Genomic DNA, 23,336 nt, shown 5'->3' with positions numbered 1-23,336 from the left:
TCAAACCCCTCAGAAAACTGTGTCCACAGAGATGAAGTCCCATCCCCAAAATCATATAGATAACATAGTGAGGGTTCAAATCCAAGTATCTGGGCTCCAAATCTAGTGCTTTCCCAACTATAATATACTGAAAAAGTCTGTGTAGAAATATGGCTTTCACAGTATCGTATAGTGTAGCATTCCCCTTTGTCTTCTAAAATAGTAAATTGCTCACAGTAACTTACACCCCTAACATTCTTGAATATTTGCCATCATTTTGTCCGATCCCTTAACTCTCACCCGGGCACCTTTCACCTTGGCACTGTGGATCGATAGGTACCCCCCCCCCCCAGCCAAATCCTTTAAACAGTCTATGTTTTTATGTTTATTCTGTTCTTCCCTTCTGCTCCCATCAAAGGAGCAAATTTGATCAGTAATATATTCTAGGTATTTTGTGGAAAACGAATATCTCTAATTAGCCTACTTAAGTAACAAGGGGGTAGAAAAACATTAGGTTAGAGAGTCTGAGGCGTAGTTAGGTGGTATAGTGTACTAGAGTCCGGAAGTCTCATCTTCATGAGTTCAAATCCTGTCTCAGACACTTATTAGCTATGTGACTCCTAGGAAGTCACTTAACCCTATTTGCCTTAGTTTCCTTCTCTGGAGAAGAAAGTTTCCTGGGTTGCAGGAGGAATGGCAACTCACTGTAGTATCTTTGCCAAGAAAACTCCAAGTGCGATCACAAAGAGTTGGGCATGACTGAAAAACAACTAATGACAAACAGAGTCTGAGTATCCCTCCTGGACCATGAATGAAATAAAGGAAGGAAAAAAAAACCTTGAAGACAACCTAATAGAATGAACTCTGTATAGTTCAGCACATTGGGTTCCATAAAAACATCTTTTTCTTAGCAGGTTATGTTTTTATCCATACAATCTATTTATAAGGCTATTGTATTTACAACATCCAAGTTGAAAATGAGCACAAGTGCATTGTGAATACCAGCAAAAAGCATTGGCTAGCCTCCTAAAATAGAACCATTAGACTCACAAAAGTTTGCATTTATCAGTCCCACATCTACTAATGCTTCTTCCTTTCCCTCTTTGATACTCTAATGTTTTCCATGCCAATAGTCTTGAATAAGTAACCTATTTATAGGCTAGACTCCAGCTTTACTTTCCTCATAAGCACAGTTTCTCAAAACAAAAAGAATCTGAAAAAGAGAGATAGGGAAAAAAAATTTCTTAAATCCCACTCAAAAAAAAAATTCCAGCAGATTTGTGATCACATTAGTCTGTATATTCTTTCCAAGGATGCAGATAGCAGCCCATCCATGCCTGCTTATTCTGTGCAGTTCTTCTATGTGATTTCCCCTGAGCTCACTGAGGGATTGGTCAGTCTCTCTTTGGACACGGGCCCATAGACCCACAGGATAAAGTCTGTTTGCAGGGCTTCTAGAAACAGAATACCAAGCTTATCAAGGACTATAAACTTGTGTCAAGTTGGTTCCTGCATGGAAGGAGGGAAGGAAGGGAATAAACCCTTATTAAGTGCCTACTATATGTCAGGCACTGTGTACTTTGGAAAATTTATCACATTTGAACTTTGAAATCAACCTGGAGAGAGGTATTATTATTAACCCCATTTTACAGTTGAGGAAACTGAGGCAAAAAGAGATGAAGTGACTTGTCCAGGGTCACAAAGCTAGTAAGTATCTGAGACTGGATTTGATCTCAACTCTTTCTGGGTCCCAGATTCTATCTGCTGTGACACCTACCTGCCCTTCTAGCTTGGAACCCATGCCCCCTAACAGACACATCAGGTTCATTCATATGGACATATTATTAGCAGAAAAGTGAGATTTATTTCTTCCTGTCTTAGAAGCAGGGCTTTGATGTGTCTTTCATGAGGAATTTCAAGAGCTTTGATAGAAAGAAAAAGGCACCTTACCTGTGGACAATGCCATGGTGGTGTAGGTGGCCAACGGCTGACATTATCTGCCTGGTGAACCTCCTTACTTCCCTTTCATCCAGTTTCTTTTGGTCACAGATCTTGTCCAAGAGATCCCCACCCAGGCACAGCTCCATCACCATGTAATAAGAGTTTTCTGTCTCCAGGGTTTCGTACAGCTGGACAATGTGAGGATGCTTAACCATCTGCTGAATGCGGGGCTCACGCTTCATGTTCTTGGAAATGTAGGAGTCCTGCTGGGCTTTTTTCTTGTCAATGACTTTAATAGCGACCTTTGTCAGAGAACACAGAGAAAATACTGTGAAATATAGCATCTAGTTCTGCTCAACACAAAGCAAAACACCCCCAAATGGCAACACACACACAACACTAGGAGGTGGGGAGTGACAGGGTTCATAATTTTTTTCTTAAACCCTTACCTTCCATCTTGGAGTCAATACTGTGTATTGGCTCCAAGGCAGAAGAGTGGTAAGGGCTAGGCAATGGGGGTCAAGTGACTTGCCCAGGGTCACACAGCTGGGAAGTATCTGAGGCCAGGTTTGAACCTAGGACCTCCTGTCTGTAGGCCTGGCTCTCAATCCACTGAGCTACCCAGCTGCTCCCAGGGTTCATAATTTTTAAAGAGATGTTTATCATTTGTAAATTGCCAGAATTACACATTCTGATACATATACACACATGCATATATGTACCTACCATTAGTTTCTAATAAAAATTCTACATATATGTGAAATATACATATATGTATATATTCCTATCAGTAGTTCCTAACAAAAATTCACATACATGTGAAAAACAGAAAATATGTGTTCACATATAAGTATATATGTGTCTATATATGCATATATACATACCTAAACATATACATATATGAATTTTTTGTTAGAAACCAGTGACAGCTAAGGGCTGCCAAATAGAGTTTGTCTGGAATTCTACTAGCTTTGCTCTTGGGAGCATTTTTGGGGATAAGGTGGTAGATATAGTGATAGGGCAGCTAAGTGCTGTAGTGGATTGAGCACCAGACTTAGAGTCAGGAAGGTCTGAGTTAAAATCTAACCTCAGACACTTATTACCTCTGTGACCTTGGGCAAGCCACTTAATTGCATTTGACTTAATTTCCTCATTTGTAAAGTGAACTGGAAGGAAAAGGGCAAACCATTCCAGTATCTTTGCTAAGGAAATCTCAGATGGGGTCACAAAGAATTGTAAATGACTGAAAATGATTGAAGAACTATAATTATCACATACAATCTCTTATATATGCAAAGACCAAATTTATTAATTGAAATAATAAGCTTATCAATCAGATTTTGAGATAATTTATCTAGAACTGGAAGAGACCTCAGAGGCCATCTAGTACAACATCTTCATTTCACAGATAATTATTAGACTGAGTTGAGGGAGCTTAAGTAGCTTGCTCAAGGACACATAGAAAGATCACATCAGAGGTGGGATTTGAATCCAGATCTTCTGATATCAGGGATAATGCTCTTTTTACTGTACCATGCTCTGATCACTGTACAAGTTTGAGAAAAAAAGCTAATAAAAGTTTGCCATAAAACATTCAAGGAAAACTATTGATTTCCTCTTGAACCTGCTTCTATAATTCTACCTGCTACAATGGCTTGGCAGCAGGAAGGTTCCATCTTTCATTCAGCTGAGCAGAAACAGACTGACAGCTATTTTATTGGCAACCCCTAGTTTCAACTTAAACTCTGATCCCTGTTCTATATTCCATGACTTTTCTGTCATCTCCTGTGAAAAACGCCACCATGTATCTCAGCATGTTCAAATTCTAAACAATATAGCCTTGTCTGGAAAAAGGCTTAAACATTTAGATATATAGTTACCAGTCCCCTCACTGTGACTTATGGAAAAACGTCTGCAATCTTGGTCTCTATGTTTCTCCTCCCCACCTCCATGTTCACTGATGGGTAACCATATACCGATGTGATGTTAGAGCTTGACTGACTTTGCCAAGATGCATTTATTTACCTTTTCACCCGTAGGGAGATGCAGTCCCTCCATCACCTTGGCAAAGGAGCCCCTGTTGATCATTTTCCCCACCAGATAAGTTCCAACTTGTTTGGTGTGAGGGAAAATTCTAGCCTTTCCTTGGGATGTCTTCCTGAAGGATGCAGGTGTCGGCAGATCCCTTCTCTTCTTCTTCTTCTTCTTTTTCAGGTCAGGCAATATCCTGTCCAAGTCGTTAGTGTCTGTTAGTAGCCCTTTCAGGGTTGTTTGAACTGCTGCAGGCATTTTCACTGACACCACTCACTAAACAGAGCAGCCTGGCTGGGCTAGCCTGGTTCATGAGAAAAATTGCTCTTTAAGCCTGTACAAACATTTCTGCTGAGCTGCAGGGGAGGGTACAAGGATGGGCTCTTCCTCTCTTCCTGCCAATTTCTTTGCTTCTGACCTCTTGACCACAGGCATACAGATCAGCTCAGGCAGAGTCAATGTGTAGATTATTAACTAAACCTGATCCATGATGTCAATTAATGATGGGCACTGTCAACTCCCTTGACACCCGATCCCAGCCCTTACCTGGACTAAACCATTCCCCTTCACAGACCAGGTATTAAGGCTTGCCAAGGCTCAGCCAGGCAGCTAAATGGGAAAGGGGACTCTAACTATGCCTTTCTGAATGGAGTCTGGAGCTAAACTGTTTGTCCCCAAAGGCATCCTGTGACTTCGGATGGAGGCAAGGAGGGCAATGAAATGCAATTAGCTAGAAACTTGTGGCAAGGGTTTAAACCAGCTCTCATGCTGAGGTTACATTAATACCCCAGAAAACATAGCCTACCTTCCTGATTTTTATTGTCCAGAGAGCGGGTTTTTGGAATCTTTTCTGGAAACACCTATTTTATGGCTAGACTGAAAAGTTGATCCAAATTTGCATTTTTAAAACTCTTATTTTTTTTTAAAGCAAGAAACTTGCACATAAATTCCAAGTGGAAACTGGATATTTTACATGTAAAGACCAGAGACTCTCTTAATCACATTTTAAAAGGTTGTGTGGTACAAATCCTTGTCACTGCCTTCATGAGATGCCTGCCACACAGTTAGAGGTGGGCCATATTCTAAACCATTTACACTTGACTCAGGAAGATTTAAATTGGATTTTTGCTCTGAGCTGGATGCTGCATAAGATACTTCAGTGCATTTATTTATCACAGCATTTGCTGCATGAAAGCAGGCTGAACACTGTTACCTCTGAATTACATCAGTACTTGTAGTCAGAGATGTTGCTAGGGTGAGGTGTTTGGGGCTTTGCCCTAGGGTGTCAATTTTAGAAGGGGCTGTTGCTACCTGTGGTCCTTTAGCAACATAGAAACAACAAAGCGCCTCCTACTTAGAATAATAGTTAAAGTAGGAAGCTATCAAATAATGGGATGTGGTGAAACATTCTCCCATTCTTCCTCTTAAGCCTATTCCCATACCTACCCGACTCTATACCCCCAAACAATGAGGGGTCTATTCTATATTCCTTTGCCCTGTACATAGTTTGCCTGGGGTATGAAAATTCCTAGTCCCAATTCTATCTATAGATTCTTTCTGGTTCAAGGTAAACTTTGCATTGCACATATGGAATTGAGTTAACTCATTCCATTCCTTAGAATAAAAAAGTTAGAAATCAAGTATTTATTTATCATGCTATTGCTTTAATAATCCCCACTGCAACCCAACTACCTGGCATTTCACATCTCTCTTTGGTTCATAATAACTTTTAGAAGATATGCCCAGTTTTGATCAAATTTCATAGGTGAGCATAAAAACCAACTTGCGATTTATTTTTACTTATTTTTGTGTGTGTGTGCAACAACCAAAGCATAGACAGTGTGGTCCCAGGAGGTGAGCTCAAATTCCATCTGTGAATTTATGATCTACGATTTGGTGAAAATGACTTAATTATCGTTATTTTTTCTTTTGTAAAATGAAGGGATTCAACTGCATGCCATCTGAGGTCCTTTATATGTTTAGATCTATGGTTCTTTGAAAAGTTTAACTTTTCCCAAAGGTATAAATTTAGGGAAAGTGGAGTATTAAAAAATATTTTATGTAGGGAGATGAAAGAACATAGATGGTATTCAAGGAAGTGAAATTCCCAAAGTCAGGGTCCTTGTAGGTGAAATTTAGGCATAATGCTTACCTAACACAGTAGCAAGCACAATTTAGTTCAGTCCAGCTAAGCATTTGTTCTAGTCTGTTTAAGGATATAAGTGGGACGTAGATCATGTGCATAGAAAACTTACCTGTTTGTAATTTATTGATGTTAAAACAAAGGATACAGAGAGAGGGCATGTGCCAACCTGTGACATAGCCACATGGGTCCTTTTTGTCCTGATTCTAGGACATGCCACAGTACACAGAAGTTCTACCCAGGGGGTAACCAACCTCGTCAGGTCTGTAGAATGACTTGAATGGCACCCAGAACATTGGGCTTGTAGAGTTTTATATAAAAGAGTAAACAAAGGAAATTAGAGCCTTTTACAGTACCCTCCTCCTCTCTTGGACCAGAAAGTGCTTATGCTTTTAGGAACACACAAATTATAAGTAAACTAGATAAGTGTGTACTCATAGATTGGTAAAATTCCTTTGGCATTTGCACCTTTGATTTCTACGTCATTCTGGTTGTTGCTGTCTATGGGTCCCTCCCTCCTTTCTTCTCTCTCTTCCCCTTTTCCCATTGGGGAAAAGGATCGAATCTGACCAATCTTATGTAGTATTCAATTGATATCTTTTTGGTAATTGTACAGAGAAGAAAAAGGAAACCAACTAGGAAGAAAGGAAGTATAATTGCTTTTGTGTTCTGCCCTTTGCATCACTACCTTCATCAACTAAGAAATAGTACAGAGAAACTAGATGCTTGAAGATTTTATTCTGGAGAATCTTATTACATTTGATCAGTCACTTGATTTCTAAAACTCATAGCCCTCAATCATCACTATGTCTAAAATGAGATTCATGGAAAGGAGGAAATGGGTTAACTAATTTGAGGTAAAAATAAAGCAAAACAAAACATTAAGTGAAATAAAAGCCTTTTGGGAAGAATAGATATTTGAAATGATTTCCCCCTGTTTTTGGCCAGGCAAAAATTCCTTACTGGATACTGCTTACTACTATAGAAAAGAAAAATAAACATCCCGAATGAGATATAACCCCTTTACTTAACTATAATAATGGGAATGAATGAACAGGAAGAATGCTACTGCTTGTCATTTGACACCTATGAGGGAAAGCAAGAGAAAATTGTTAATTCATGACACAAAGGTTTATACATTGTTTTATTTTAAGCACAAATACTAGAAAAGATCAGTTCATGGTTCATCTGGAAGGACTTTTCAGAATAATATTCTTGAGTTGTGATGAAAATTCTGAATTTGGAGTCAGAGAACCTTTGCTTTTCTATTTACTACTTGAATGGTCTTGGGTTAACCTCTTTGGGCCTCAGTAAAATGGGGATAAGAGGAAGGGTTAAAGTAGTTAGGTTACTTCTGGCTCTAAATTCATGTTATTATGCTCTAAGTATTAGACTTCATTTGTGAATAAAGGACTGGCAGTAGAGAATAGGGGAGGGTGGATTAGGTGGGATAAGGGATGGAGAAGGTAGAAGGAAGTCTAAAAAAGAAGAGAAACCAGAGGATTATCCATCATAAGGTTGATTAATTAAAAAAAATTCATTGATAGTATATTCTGTCACACAGGGTCTATTCTAGGCACTGTGAGGGATATAAATACGTAAAATATATAGCCCCTAATTTTAAAGAGCTTGCAATATAGCTGAGCAAAATACATGAAAAGTTAAAGAGTAACCCTACACATCAAGAATTCTTATTGGCTACTCTGAATTTAGAAGTCGAATGGGAGACTACTTCCTGAAAACACTGTATACATAACTCTTTTTAGGAGACATAGAGTAGAAAGAATATTACTTTTGGAGTCATAAGACCTGGATTGAAGTCTTAGTTTTGCTTGTTAACTTGTGCGATCTTGTCCCACCAAGTCATTCAGCCTCTCCTATGTTTTGTTTAGCCAGTGACTCCTTGGTTTGAACTTCTTTATTTCTGTTGATTCCTTTAGTTATTCAGACTCATAACTCCCAGCTATCTTTGACTAGCCTGACTCTTCCAGCCTGCACAATATCTAATTAATTGTCAGTTCTGGTGGATTCTACTTCCATGATATTTCTCATCTTCTTCCATTTCCTTCTATCCCCATAGGAACCACACTCTTCTTGCCTAAACTATTCTAACAAATCTTCCTGCTTACACGCTATCCCTCCTGAAATTCATCCTTCAGGCCATTGCCAAATATATCATCAGGAGATTTTTAAGAGACATGGACAGAAAATAGAAGCAATGACAAGTGATGGAGGATGAATATAAAAGTCAGCTATAGTGCTGTAATGTTGCTGTTTGCAATGGCTAAGCTCAGAATGCTAATGATGGTAAGGCAAGAAAACTAGTTTCTTTTAAAAGCTGTAATGAGGAAAAGAGTAAGATCAAATATGGAAGGAGGGAATGTATGGGAGAATAATAATGGATTCCTCTTAATTCTAGAGTCTACTTCTGTGGATTATTCCCTATTTATCCTATATATATAGTTTATTGATACATAATTGTTTTCATGTTGCCTCCATTGTTAGACTGTGGGCTGGCTCCTTGTGAACAGAGCCTGTTCTTTGCTTTTCTTTGTATCCCCAAAGTTTAACACAGCAACTGGTGTTTAGTAGGTACTTAATAAATGGCTATTGACTGATAAGACAAGGCAGAATTCCACAATTCTGAGTTCCTAGTTTTCTTTTCCTTCTCCAAAAAGGAGATTTGTTTCTGGACTGGAAAGGGCAGAACCAAAATGGCTAATAGGGATCTGAGACTCAGATAAATGATAAGACAGTAACAGAGCTATGTTTTGATTTATTCAAGTCACCAGGTCCTGAAAGAATTGTAAAATTTCATTACTGAGACCCTGTCAGTGATCTCTAAAAACTCATGGGCAATGGGAGATACTAAAAGACAAGAGAAGAGGAAACATCCTGGTTTTTTCAAATAGGAAGAGGGCAGAATCTATAAGCTATAAATCAATGAGTTTAACTTCATTTCATCTGTGAATGTCTAGGAAAGGAGAAGTAATTCTGCATAGCTTGTATATGCTTTAGAATAATAATATCACCTGGTTTGGGTGCTCTTAATCTTGGATCTATGAATGTGGTTTTAAAACTAATTTGGTAACTGAATTTAAATAAAATTGGTTTCCTTTGTAATCCTATGCTCTTTATTTTATGCATTTAAAGCATTCTGAGGTAAGGTCCACCTATAAGTCTTACCAAATGGACAAAAAAGTCCATGACAATTAAACTGGATTAAAAACTACTCATCTGGTCTAATTTCCCCAAATGATGAATGATAAAAATGAGAGCCTTGAGAGAAGAAATGACTTGCCTAGGTCTCATAATGAATTATTTGCAGAACTGGGATTCAAATTCATACCCTCCATGTTTATTGTTCTTTCTATGCCATGCCAAAACCAGGTCATGGAGAACTAATTTTAATTTCTATTTTTAATAGAACTGCTCAACTAGTTGATGAGACAAATGCTATAACTATGGTATGCCTAGATTTCTGGAATGTATTTGACTTTATTGCTATCTTTGAAACAAAACGGAAAGATAATAAGGGTTAGACTTTGGTTTAGAGCCTTATATGTAGAATTTAATAAATGCTTGTTAAATTGAGCTGATCCTGAATTGATTAAATGGATGGCCATTCAATAGAAATAATTAATAGTTCAATACTAACTAGGAAGGCTGTCCCTTGTGGCGTGCTTTAGGGATGTGTCCTTGGCCCTGTGCTGTTTTTCACTTACTGCTCAATAAATCCTAATGGTTCCCTGTTGCCTCTAGGATCAACTATAATCTCCTCTGTTTAGCTTTTAAAGCCTTTCACAACAAGGTTTGGGATTTCAAATTTATTATATGTTCCTCCTTTTCCTATACTCTATGGCTCAGTCAAACTGGTTTGCTTGTATTCGTCCCATTTCATCCCATCATCGGTTACCATGCCTTTGTGCTTACTATTCCACAATAATAACAATACTGATAATTTATGAGGTTGTTGCTCAGTCATTTTCAGTTATGTCTGATTCTTTGTGACCTCATCTGGGGATTTCTTGGCAGAGATAAGAGAGTGGTTTGTCATTTCCTTCTTCAGCTCATTTATAGATGAAACAAACAGGGTTTAGTGACTTGTCCAGGGTCACAGAGCCAATGAGTGTCTGAAACAATATTTGAATTTAGGAAGAAGGATCTTCTTCCTATCCACTGCGCCACCTCACTACTATTTAGCTACTTTGCATTTAAAATATTACATGTATATATATAAATGTATGTATGTGTAATACACACACACAGACACACACACACACACACACACACACATATATATATATATGTAGTTTTAAGGTTTCTAAAGTACTTTAAAATATTCTCTCATTTGATCTTCATAACAGGTCAGGGTGTTAGCTGCTATTGTTATCACCATATTACAGAATAGGAAACTAAAGCAGACAGAAGTGAAGTGAGTTGCCCAGGATCACATGACTAGTTAGTGTTAGTGTCTCATACCAGATTTGAACTCAAGCCTTTGTAATTCCAGGTCCAGTGCCCTAATCTGCTTAGCTCCCTTGATGCTTCATGCATGGAATATATTCTCATCTCAGCTCTGCTTAGCATCTCATTCCCTTTAAAACTCTGCTCAGATAATACCATCCACATGAAAGCTTATTTTGATCCCCAAAGTCTTTGTGTCCTCCCTTCAAATTTATCCCATATTTCTTTGTTTATATCTTTGGGGACTATTCAGTGTTTTCAGGGAAGACTAGTACCTCTGGTTTGAGGGCCTGTGGAGCTCTTTTAAGGACCATTTTTTCTTTTTTTGATGTCTACCTGCCACTCTTCTCTTAACTGTGACTCCATGTGGCTATAGAAAGTACAGTGGCTATACCCCAGTAAATCACCTTGGCAGGTCGGCTAAGGCAGGTTGGGGGTAATCAATAGGCTCCAAACTTATTGGTGAGCTAGAGGGTGTCCACTTTTGTACTATAAAGACTTCCCCTACTGGTAGGGGTTTATAAGAGCAAATTGTTCCTACAGCCATGAAAGTGGTAGAAATGGGCACCATAGAGAACTGAGCTTGGGTAGAATTTGGAGAAGCCAAGGTCATCCACTGCATCCTTAGCCATCACTGGTCATCCTGACTTTTGACTTGCCACTGGACTTTGATGACTCTGGAAGAGAGAGTGAGACATACTCTGTGCAACTCAGATCTCTTAAATACAATTCATGTGCAAGTCAAGAGATATAATTCTGGTCTTCTTCTAGTATAAAGGACAACAACCAACCAATCACTATATCTTGCATATACTTATTTATCTGCTTATCTCCTTATAGAATATAAGCTCCTTGAGGACAGGGACTATTTCATTTTTGTCTCTGTATCTCCTGGCATGATGCCAGGCACACAGTAGGTGTTTAATAAATGTTTGTTGGTTGAGTTAACACTTATATGATTAACTTGAATGGAGGAATGAAGAACATGCTCATCAAACATACAATTGACATAAAGATAGAAGAGGCAGATGAAATGTTATATATCAGAGACATGACTCTTGAAGGTGGATAAAGGCCAGAACAATAGAACAGATCTAGCAAGATAAAATGTTTTGTTTTTATTTTGATTCAACTGTGATTTCAGTGGTGAAAGGATATCCCTGCAAGGAACTTCCTCTACCATTGCAGATTGGCACTTTTTCCTTAATTTATACTCTTAAAGAGTTACTTGGAGAGATTGAGAGCTTAAAGGACCTTGATTTAAGTCTCAAGTATGGACTCAAGTCCATAAATAGGTCTTGAAACTAAGTCTTCCTCATTCTAAAGCCAAGCTTGTTATCCACTGTAGCACATTCTCTTTTGTAAGGTGAAACTTAATAAGAGTAAATGGATCATTGGGCTAAAAAAATGCAATTTCACAAGTATAAGATGGGGGAGACATGGCTAGATAGTAGTTTATCTGAAAAAAAGAAGATTTGAATCTGCAAATTCGACATGAATAAATATGATAGGGGGTAATTGAGTGACAGTCAGGAAGATTCCTCTTCTTGAGTTCAAATATGACCTTGGACATGTACTAGCTGTGTGATCCTTGGCAAGTCACTTAACTGTTTGCCTCAGTTTTCTCATCTATAATATGAGCTAGAGAAGCAAATATCAAACTACTTAAATCTCTTTTCCAAGAAAATCACAACAGAGGTCATGAAGAGCTAGGCATGACTGAACAATGACTAAACAATAGCAAAGCATAATCAAGAAGCCACACACACACACACACACACACACACACAAAACAGAGAATATGCAATTAGCCTGCAGAAGGAGGGAAATAGTTTTAGAAATAAAGAAGGTGACAGTTTTGTGTGCCACATTTTAGGGAAGACAATAAGCTGGAGAACTTTTGGGCAAGGGTAGCCAAAATAGTCAAGAGCTTTGCTATCATGCTTATATAGAAAAACCAATGAAAAGAATTAGAGATATTTGGCTCTCCAAAAAAAGAGGAGAGGATAGATGTACTTGAAGGGCTATCATATGTAGAGGGATTAAACTTGTTCTATTTGGTCCCAAGAGTAGAAATAGAAAAAAATGAGACAGAAATTTAGATGCAAGGAAAGATTTTCTAAATAGAGCTATCCAAAAGTATAACAGGTTTCCTGAGAGTGCTTTCAAGCAAAATCTGGATGACCACTTGAATATATTTATATGGGGAACCTCTTATTTTGATACAAATTACACTAAATCAGAGGTACCACATGTATTATGTGACTCTCAACACTCCTGAGAGAAGCCTGAACCAGATGAAAATGTAATTGGGAAATATTTATTTTTCATTGAAAAATGTTATTTAATTAATTAATTTAGAATATTTTCTCATGGTTACATGATCATGTTCTTTCCCTCCCCTCCCCCATAGCTAGACAACATGCAATTCAATTGGGTTTTACATGTATCATTGATCAAGATGTATTTCCATATTATTGATGATGGCACTAGGATAATTGGGAAATATTTAATAAAACATCTAAAAATACGATAAAACACAGATAATTTTAAATGTGGTTTTCTATGCTGTTGTGAACCTCCACAGTATTTTTATGTAGGGAAACTAGATGTCTCAATAGATAGAACAATGGGACTGGAGTTAGAAAGACTCAATGACATGAGTTCAAATTTGGATTCAGATATTTACTAGCTGTCACCCTAAGCAAGTCACTTAACCCTGTTTGCTTCCATTTCCCCATCTATATAATGAGCTGGAGAAGGAAATGGCAAACTATTCGAATATCTTTGTCAAGAAAACCCTAAATGGGGTCAAGAATAGTTGAACACAAATGAACAACAAAAGGATCTTTATGCATGATTTGACAACTTATTTGTTTGACACCATTAGATTAGATGACTTCTGTATTGAAAGACCCTGCCTCAATAATGTTACTCACCTACTCATGAACCTGCAGAAATTATGCACTGTCCAAGTGAAAACTCCTAATCCTAGAAGTCAAGGCTCTTGCAGACTCCAGCTTCTCTTTTATACTACCCATAATGTACTCTACATTCTAGTTTATCTAGCTACTCTCTCTAGGTCTTTGTTCATTCAGTTCTTCTCCCGGGGAATTGACTTTCCTTCACCAGTCCATCTTCAATGACTGCACTTCCTTTCTCTCACTGAGTCCTCTCTGGCACAATCTCCTCTTCAAAAGTCTTCTCTAAACTTTCCAAGGAAAGGTGGTATTTCCTTGAATTTCTGCTAGGACCTTGCCCGAATCTCTTCTTTGTTGATTCTTAATTAGGCAGGTAATCTCTTATAGAGCCGGCTAGAGATATATTTTTGACCCAGAGGTGTTTTTCACTCCTTAATAAGCTGCAATTGTTTCTTATCATTTCTGAATCAAAGATAAGCTTTTCTGTTTAGCTCTATATTCTGTGATTGCTACTAATATGCATACTACTTCTTTTTAGAGTAATCCTTGCCTAATCTATATGTCCCAGAATCTAGAATGGTAAAGGAGAAAAAAACAGGAGAAGAATTTTTGTATGTTGTATCAGATTTTGTATTTATTTTTCTAAAACATCTTCCAATTACATTTTTATCTGTCTTGGGTTAAACTCCCAGCTCCTCTTAATTTGAGTTCTTTCCCTCTTTTAATTATTTTCAATTTTTCCTGTACATAGCTTATTTGTATATATTTGAGTGAGTGTGTGTGTGTGTGTGTGTGTGTGTGCGCGCGCGCGCGCGCGTGTGTGAATGTGATCTGCTTCTTGTATCTCCTCTTATAGGGGAGATATATGTTACAAGGCATCTAGATTGGGCAAGGATTACTCTAAAAAGAAATAATGTGAACTAATAGCAATCACAGAAAATAGAGTTAAAAAGAAAAGATTATATTTGATTCCAAAAGCAATAGGGAGCTATTGCACTTTATTAAGGGGGTAAAGTTCCTTGAGGATACCCATTCCCTTTCAGGGAAAGAATTAAGCTCTTCAGGTCACATATACCTAGAGTAGGAGTTGTTCCTCCTCTTATGAGAGTCCTGTCTGAGTCACCCAATCAGCAGGAGGAATCCCCAGTTTAGGAAAAACTAATCAATAAGGCCATAAAGAGCATGAAACAGTTTCTGTTCTTTCACTTTAGAAAGTTTAGCTATGACTAAGGTGGCTATTAGAACAGCTAAGTGGTGTCATGGCTAGAGTGGCTGGTCAGAAGTCAGACAGACTCTTATTCCTGAGTTCAGATAGGGCTATATGATCCTGCGTGAATCACTTAACCCTATTTGACTCAGTTTCCTCATTTGTAAAATTAACTAGAGGAGGAAATGTACACTGCAGTAGATACACTGCCAATAAAATCCCAGATTGGATCACAAAGACTCAGATATGACAGAAAACGACTTAACAACACAGAGGCTATCACAGAAAGGACTTATTACAACTAAATTTTCTCCCTGTCTTAAATAGAAAAACTTGCAGAATGTTCCACTCTCCTGGTATTTCCCTTTGTAATTAGGCTAGGAGAAGGCAGCAGAGGGGACCTTAGAATTTTCCATGGCATGTAATTAGACAATCTGATTTTTTGCTAATGATGCCTGTAGTAAGAATTTATTTATTCTGGTTTAGCCACCATTTTGGATTTCAATATATTAACAAAAAGGGATAATTTTCCTTCCCTAGGAAACATTGTTTTCCAACTTTCTTAGAAGACTGGCCTGCCTAGGGATTCTTTCAGAAAAGGGTGTGAAACCAAGTTGCAAACTTTCTAGAAGATTGAAAAGAGTCCAAAGATTTAGGAAGTCCAACAGAATTAAAATAACTCCTGTCTTTCACCCCACACCAGCTCTGCTTGCATGTCTTCAGTCTAATATTTTTGGATCCTTAGCTTTGGAGATTGGGGGTGGTGGTGGTGGAGAGAATGGTATAGAATAGGGTGATATTTGTATTCTTTAAAAAGTGGAACAATAGTTGACATCTTTTACTCTACCGATTTTGAAGGAAGGAAAAAATCTCTTCAGAAATGCAGCAAACTTGATAGCTGGCTAAGCTAATTATTGCTATTGTTGGGGACAAGCCCAAATTGACACCTTTGAGAGATTCTAAGGCCAAGGAACTGCCAAAAACATTTAAAAAGTAATTTTTTGGCAAAACATAGGGACTTAAATAAAATTGCCTAGGGCAGTTTGTCTTTGTATTGGGAAACAAATTACAGTTACTGACCCTTAGCCAACTGAAGTCAAATCTTGAATATGAAAGCCTCCCGAGGCCCCAGGCAGTGGTGTCCATCCTGGCTGGTTTGTAACATGTTTTTTAATGTTCTGTTGCACTGACAAGGCCCAAGAGAAAGTTATAGAGTCAAATATTCATTAGTGGCTTCCAGCCAGTTCAAGATAGACTTCAACAGAAATACAGCTTTGGGACAATCTAGGAACTGACCACATTGGCTTCTAATCAGAAAATGACCATACTAGAGTCTTTCACCTGGAATTCTGGTGTGTTCCATCTTTCTCTTAAATAGTAGAAAGGTCTTTCCAAGGAGAAGTGAGAAAGAGAATGGGTAGGAGGGTGTTGAAGAAAATAATACTCTTTTCTGAATCCAATCTGAATCTGAATCCAATAGTTTTAAGAGCTGGATGAAGAAGGCAAAAGTGAGAGAAGTCACATTTCATTAAAATTCCCAATCCATTGTAGACTTGGGGGAGGTGGAGAGGGTGGACATTTGCTGGAATTGCTATTGTTACTGTCAGAACAACTAGACCTGTATTATCTAGTTTTGCTGAGTACTGCTCCCCAAAGTATAGTAAGAAATTAGACCATCTGATTTTTTGCTAATGATACTTGTAGCAACAATTTATTATGTTGCAGCCACCATATTGGATTTCAATGTATTAACAAGAAATAAAAAAATCCTTCTGTTCAATTAAGTTTAAAAAGTATTTATTAAGTGCATACTATATTGCAGACACTGTGCAGGGTTTGGGGTTTTAAAGACAAAAACTGAATAGGGTCTATCCTTGGGAAGTTTACATTCTATTACTGTTTCATTTTGAAAAGTCCCAGTAATGAGACATTCATCTTGGCTACCATCTTGGGCTTTGGCTATTGAAATAAGAAATCCTAGCAACTCTAAAAATTGTTTGGTTCTAAAATATCTTTTAATATAATAGTAATAATAGCTAACACACACACACATATATTTGTAGTGCTTACTATGTGATAAGCATCTTATAATGATCTCATTTGATCCTTTGGACAACTCTGGGAGGTAGGTGCTATTATCATCCTCATTTTATAGATGAGGAAACTAGGGCAAACAGAAGTTACACAATCAGTAAGTATTGAGGCTAGATTTGAATTTAAGTCTTCTGCCTCCAGGCCCAGTACTCTATCCACCTGTGCCACCTGGCTGCCTCTCAATGTTTTGAAAGCATTACTTCATGATAAATATATTGGATGTTATGCATGTGGATGGTGTAGCCCTCTGCTGGTTACTTGTAATGCATCTTTCTATTGCTTTGATGTTTATCAGTTCTTACTCCTATTTTAATAGTTTAGTTGTTTCTCTCTTTTGCCAGCCTTAGACTTTTGTTTTGGGAATCAAAGTTTTCTTTTCTGTTATGAGGGACATCCTCTATAGTTAGCAAGTAAGTGCTAGACCCTGAAAGCACAAGACCTTAAAGACAGCAAATGACTTCCAAGAATATAGAGAGTCTACCTGGGTAGCAATAATCCCCAAGCAAGTTCTACTTTGTGGAAAATGAGGTAGACAATTTTTTAAAAAGCAAGACAAACTCCCACAGCATTCAACAAATGAAAAACAATCTTATAAAATCAGCAACACCCTTTTAATAGTGATCCAGGCAGCGCCTAAGTTCTAGGAGAACTTGGACTTTGGTCTCATGCCGCCCTATATTACTGAGGTGTTCTATTTTTATGGTTTAACTCATGCCCTGTCGTGTATTATTTCTGACTTCTTACACACCTTTTGGCAGGCATGTAGTTTATTTTAAAAGTTGCTGGTTGGCATGTGCAAGCTCAGCAGATTTCTAGCAAGGTTTCCTTTAAAAAGAAAGCATCTATAATGGTCTAAGAAGGTGTAAAAATCTGGCTCTTTTCATCTCTTAAGCCTCCTTTACCCAGTGAATCAATGGCTAATCTGTATGAGGAGTTGCTTACCAAAAAAGATGGAGTTTTCCACATGAACCAGAGAGCACTTAACTAGGTATTAATGGCTTGTAGAGCAGAGAAAATTGAAAAAAGGTAAAGCCCTTTGCAGACAACTAATGCTATCCTGACAATCCTGAAAATCTCTCATTATGGTTCATAATCTTCCTTCTTGAGATCCTGTGGGTTTTCCTCACATGCTTTGGGATAAAACTATTGAAGTTAAAAGTGATATCTAGGCCATCCAAGAATATTCAAGAGTATATCTTTGTAAAGGGGATGAAAAACTTTGTAAACACTGAAATTGGAAAATGTCAAGCTGTTGGAAATCTTTCCTCTAGGTTAGATGACAAGCCTTGCTATAAAAAACATTTGATTTGAGAAATCTATATTTCAGATGACTTTTCTTCCTGAGTTCAAATCTGGCCTCAGACTCTTACTAGCTGTGTGACCATGGACAAGTCACTTAACCCCATTTGCCTCAGTTTCCTGATCTATGAAGTTATATGGAGAAGGAAATGGCCAACTACTCCACTATCTTTGTCAAGAAATACCAAATGGGATCACAAAGACTCAGACACAACCAAAAATGACCTAACAACAACAGTGTCCTGCTCATACCATTGTTAAATTATTGTTTCCTTCTTGGTACTACATTTTAGGAAGGATGATGACAACATGGAGTGCGTCCAGAGGAAGGCCATCAGAATGGTTAAGGGATTTATGACCATGATATATAAGGATAAACTGAAAAAAGTTGGGATGTTTAGTCCAAAGTAGAGAAGACTTAGGGAGAGGCTCATTCCTGCCTTCAAATATTTGAAGGGTTATTATGGAAAAGGAGATTAAATTTATTTAGTTTGGCCCCATCAGGCAGCATTGAGAACTTGTAGTGAGACATATATATATATATATATATATATATATATATATATATATATTTTTTTTTTTTTTTTTGCTCAATAAAAGGAAAAATGTGTTAACAATTTCATCAGAAGCCAAATGGAATGGGAATATGCAACTCTGGTAGACAGTGAATTCTCTATCCCAGAAGGTGCTTAAATAGAGGCTGGACTACCATTTGTCCAGATGTAGAGAGAAGGAATTCTTGTTGCAAGAAGGGGTTGAGTTAGATGATCTTCCCTCTAAAGTCCTCTTCAAAGGGACAATTCTAACAGCCTATGAAAATGCGTGTTTTCAGCTGGGACAAAGTGATATGCTTACTTCCAAGGAGTGTTGGGACAATATGATGAGTTGCGGATTCAACTTGTTGGTTGAAGCTATGCCATAACAGCAACAAAATGGGCTTAAATGGGCTTCCCCATATAGACTTGGGCTATATAATGCAGCATAATAGACTTGGAATTAGAATGACTTGGGTTCAGGTCTCTCCTCTGCTACTTACTAGGTTTCATTATCTATAAAATGAGGATAATGATAACTGTAGAACCTATCTCTCAGGATTCAAAGAATCTACTAAATAGCTACCTATGACTGGTTCTAGGCTACACCCTGGAGATTCAAAGACAAAAATGAAGTAAGAGTCCCCTTCAGTAAGTCCCCTTCTTATATTTATGGAGGGAAAGAGAATGTAGGCAGTGTGGTAGAGGCATGCATGCAAAGGACAGAAGCTGGAGATGGATCATCTGTCAGTCAAATAAGATTCCACTTGGAATGTGACTGGGAAACAGTTGGAGGCAAGAGTCACTACTACAACCCATATTTACAACCTAAGGCATCTTCTAATATTCACTCTCACTCCCTTATATCCAATCACTTGCTAAATCTGCTTAATTTTCCCTTTACAATATCTCATCCATTATCATTTCGCCACTCTCTCTCCAACTACCCAACACCCAGCACTGATATAACAGCCTCTTTGCATCTGATCTGTCATCCATACAACTGAAAAACTGATAATCCAAATTTTAAATCTTATTCTACTTCTGCTTAGGAGGTTCAGTGGCTCTACATCACCATTAGGATAAAATGTAGATTCTTCTGTTTGACATTTTTAGCCTTTTATTATTATTTTTCCTCTCTTCCTCCTTCTCCTTCATTTTTACTTTCCATCTTAGAATTAATACTATGTTTGGTTCCAAGTCAGAAGAGTAGTAAGGGTTGGGCAATGGGGGTTAAGGGACTTGTCCAGGGTCACACAGTTAGGAAGTGTCTGAAACCAGATTTGAACCCAGGATCTCTTGTCTCTAGGCCTGTCATTCTATCTACTGAGCAACTTAGCTGTCCCCAATTGTTATTCTTATACCTGGTCTTGGGTATTCAATTAATTTGCAGGAATTTTGATGGAACTTTAGAAATGGTAAGAAAGCATTGGACACCATTTTCAGGGTTGGAACAGAAAAGGAGCAAGGCTAGCTTAAAATTTTTGTATATATGTGTATGTATGTAGTTTTCACTAACATTAATATTATATAGTTATATTTTGTCATCATATTCATAAATATATTTATATTATAACATTTATATTAAATAAGTAATACCTTACTTTGAGCCAAACATCATGCTAAGTGATTTATAAAGATCTCATTTTACAATAGTAATAATGACAATAATATTAGCATTTATATAGCACTTACTATGTGCCAAGAACCATGCTACATGCTTTACAATTAGTGTCTTATTTGATCCTCACAATAACCCTGGGAAGAAGGTGCTCTTATTATTCTTATTTTTCAGATGAGGAAACTGAGGCAAACAAGTTAATTAACCTGCTTTGGGTCCTGTAGTTAATGAATGTCTGAAGTTCAATTTAAACTCAGATCTTCCTGATTTCAGGTTAAGTGTTCTATCCAGTATGCCACGTAACTTCCCCTAGCTACATACACATATGTGCATATGTGTGCACTCCCACACACATGTTCATACCTGTTTTTATACAGAAATATGTAGATATATGTGCACACATACATATGAACACGCATGCATAAATTACAGAAGCCCCATTTTTTTACATTAGTCCTGAGATGATTTATGTCCTGCATATAAATCAATAAGTTTTAGCTTGAAAAGTATAATAGAGTTGCAAATATTTTTGACTTTTGGAATATTTATATTCATAATTAATGTCAGGGAAGAAGGAAATGTAAGGCCGAAGGATTCTCAGTAATTGCACAAAGCCTAATCTTTCTCGAGAGGTACATATGTTCTATCAATCAAACGCAAATAACCACCCCAATAACCCACAATTATCACTGACTATATAATTCACACATAGCATGTAATCATCGTAGGCACTGTTTTTATAATTAGCCCCCTGGTTTGCTTGGGCAGGAAGTGTAACTATTGTGAGTCTTGCTGTAAAGCATCATGATTGCCAGGGCAGAATGCCATGGGCAAGCTGAATCATTCTGCCTTAGTCCAGGGAGAAAAGCTATAGTTTTTTTTTCCATAATAAAACATGAATCTGCAAGTGTTCAGCATAGTCACATTCATTTGGAGGATAGAGGATAGAGGCCATGTATGGAGTATTAGACTCTGGGTAGGGTGCATTCCCTTGCTGTGAAGCTAATTCAGCAAATGATAGTATATCTAGCCAATATGAAAACAGAAAACAAAAGAATCCAAGTTGTAAATTCTTGTTCTTCTGAAATGACAAGTTAATTTAAACATGTAGACATAATCTTGGATTAGGAAACTCAGAACCTTTCCTTGAAATGCCATGAATGGGAATTCAAAGGCTCCCCATAGAAAATATATTCAAATTGGAATCATTTTGATCAGGAAACACGGCTTGATGCATGGGTGAGTTGTAGTCACATATTTTCTGTTGTTCAGTTGTTTCAGGCAGGTCCTATTCTTTGTGACCCCATTTTGGGATTTTCTTGGCAGAGTCATTGGAATGGTTTGCCATTTCCTTCTCCATCTTATCTTACAGATGAAGAATTGGTTAAGTGACTTACCCAAGTCATACAGCTAAGAAATATCAGAACCTGGATTTGAACTCATGGAAGATGAGTCTTCCTGATTTCAAGCCCAGTGCTCTATCCACTGCATTATCTATCTGCCACTAACCTATATTTTGGAGGAGGACAATTTGTTCTATTCTAGACCAATAAATACATAGTATAGTGGAAGGAATGCTGAAGTTGATTCTGAAGAGAAGGGTTCAAATCTTGGCTCTGACACTGTATGATCTTGAGCAAGTCACATATTTTCTCCATGCCTCAATTTTTTCATCTATAAAACAAATGGACTTGGTCGTGGAGGCACATACCTGTAATTACTACTCTGAGAAGGTTAAGGTTGGCAGATCTCTTGTACATCTGAGTGTTTTTCCCTCTTTGAGTCAATTTCAATGCATGTAAGAATTGAGTATTTCCTATCTCCAACCCTTCCTGTATATTGATGTTCTTCACCCCCTCCTATGACCTTCTTTGTGACATATAAATTTATCCCATCTTGTTTTTTTCCCCATTTCTTTTAATATGAATCACTTTTTAAAACTCTAGTTGTATATATATATATATATATATTTATGCATACATATATCTATAAACATATTTATGTCTTGGCATTTCATCCTATACAGTTTGTCACTGTTCCCTCTAAGTATAATTTTTCTAGCTAACTAGGTGATTTTTAAGAGTTAAAAATGACTTCTTTTCTTATAGGGATACATATCATTTTGACTCATTGGGTCTCTTAAAAAAGTTTTTGTTTTGTTTTGTTTTGTTTTCCCTGTTCTTTCTTTTTTTGTATTCTTTAATTTGTTTTTTTTTTTTTTTGGTTACAATAATCACTTTATTTCCCTCCCTCCCTTCCACCCACCCTTTTCTCAGCTGATGCACAATTTCATTGGGTATTACTTGTGTCCTTGATCAGAATCTATTTCCATGTTGTTGCTTGCACTAGGATGTTCATTTAGAGTCTACATCCCCAACAATATCCCTTTGATCCATGTATTCAAGCAATTGTTTTTCTTTAGTGTTTTTATTCCCACAGTGTTTCCTCTGAATGTGGATAGTGGTTTTCCTCGTAGAATCCTCCAAGTTGTTCAGGATCACTGCATTGCCACTAATGGAGAACTCCATTACATTCGATTGTACCACAGTGTATCAGTCTCTGTGTACAATGTTTTCCTGGTTCTGCTCCTTTCACTCTGCATCACCTGGAGGTTGTTCCAGTCTCCATGGAATTCCTCCACTTTATTATTCCTTTGAGCACAATAGTATTCCATCACCAACATATCCCACAATTTGTTCAGCCATTCCCCAATTGAAGGGTATACCCTCATTTTCCAATTCTTTGCCACCACAAAGAGCACAGCTATGAATATTCTTGTACATGTCTTTTTCCTTATTATCTCTTTGGGGTACAAACCCAGCAGTGCTATGGTTGGATCAAAGGGTGGACAGTCTTTTAGTGTCCTTTGGGCATAGTTCCAAATTGCCCTCCAGAATGATTGGATCAATTCACAACTCCACCAGCAATGCATTAATGTCCCAACTTTGTCACACCCCCTCCAACATTCATTACTTTCCTTTGTCCCCCTTTCTTAATTACCTTTTGATGATTCTCTTGAGTTCTGTGTTTGGGCATCAAATTTTCTGTTCAGTTCTGGTCTTTTCTTTACAAATGCTTGGAATTCTTCTATTTTGTTAAA

General features: G+C 37.5%; 1 protein-coding gene across 1 annotated transcript; it reads right to left on the bottom strand.

The window, feature by feature from the left end:
* Positions 1–1,762: 1,762 nt before the first annotated feature.
* Positions 1,763–4,375, bottom strand: LOC130457010 (hormonally up-regulated neu tumor-associated kinase homolog). Its single transcript, XM_056814846.1, has 2 exons — positions 3,946–4,375; positions 1,763–2,222 (listed from the first exon to the last, which is right to left on the bottom strand). Exons 1-2 carry the CDS (start codon positions 4,207–4,209, stop codon positions 1,926–1,928), a joined length of 561 nt encoding a protein of 186 aa, XP_056670824.1. The 5' UTR covers positions 4,210–4,375; the 3' UTR covers positions 1,763–1,925.
* Between the last annotated feature and the right edge of the window lie 18,961 nt (positions 4,376–23,336).

The sequence above is a fragment of the Monodelphis domestica genome, chromosome 2, assembly GCF_027887165.1.
Source record: "Monodelphis domestica isolate mMonDom1 chromosome 2, mMonDom1.pri, whole genome shotgun sequence".
In the NCBI taxonomy this organism is placed as follows: Eukaryota; Metazoa; Chordata; class Mammalia; order Didelphimorphia; family Didelphidae; genus Monodelphis; species Monodelphis domestica.
Note: the sequence above shows the minus strand (reverse complement) of the source record. Positions and strands in the feature narration are given on the sequence as shown.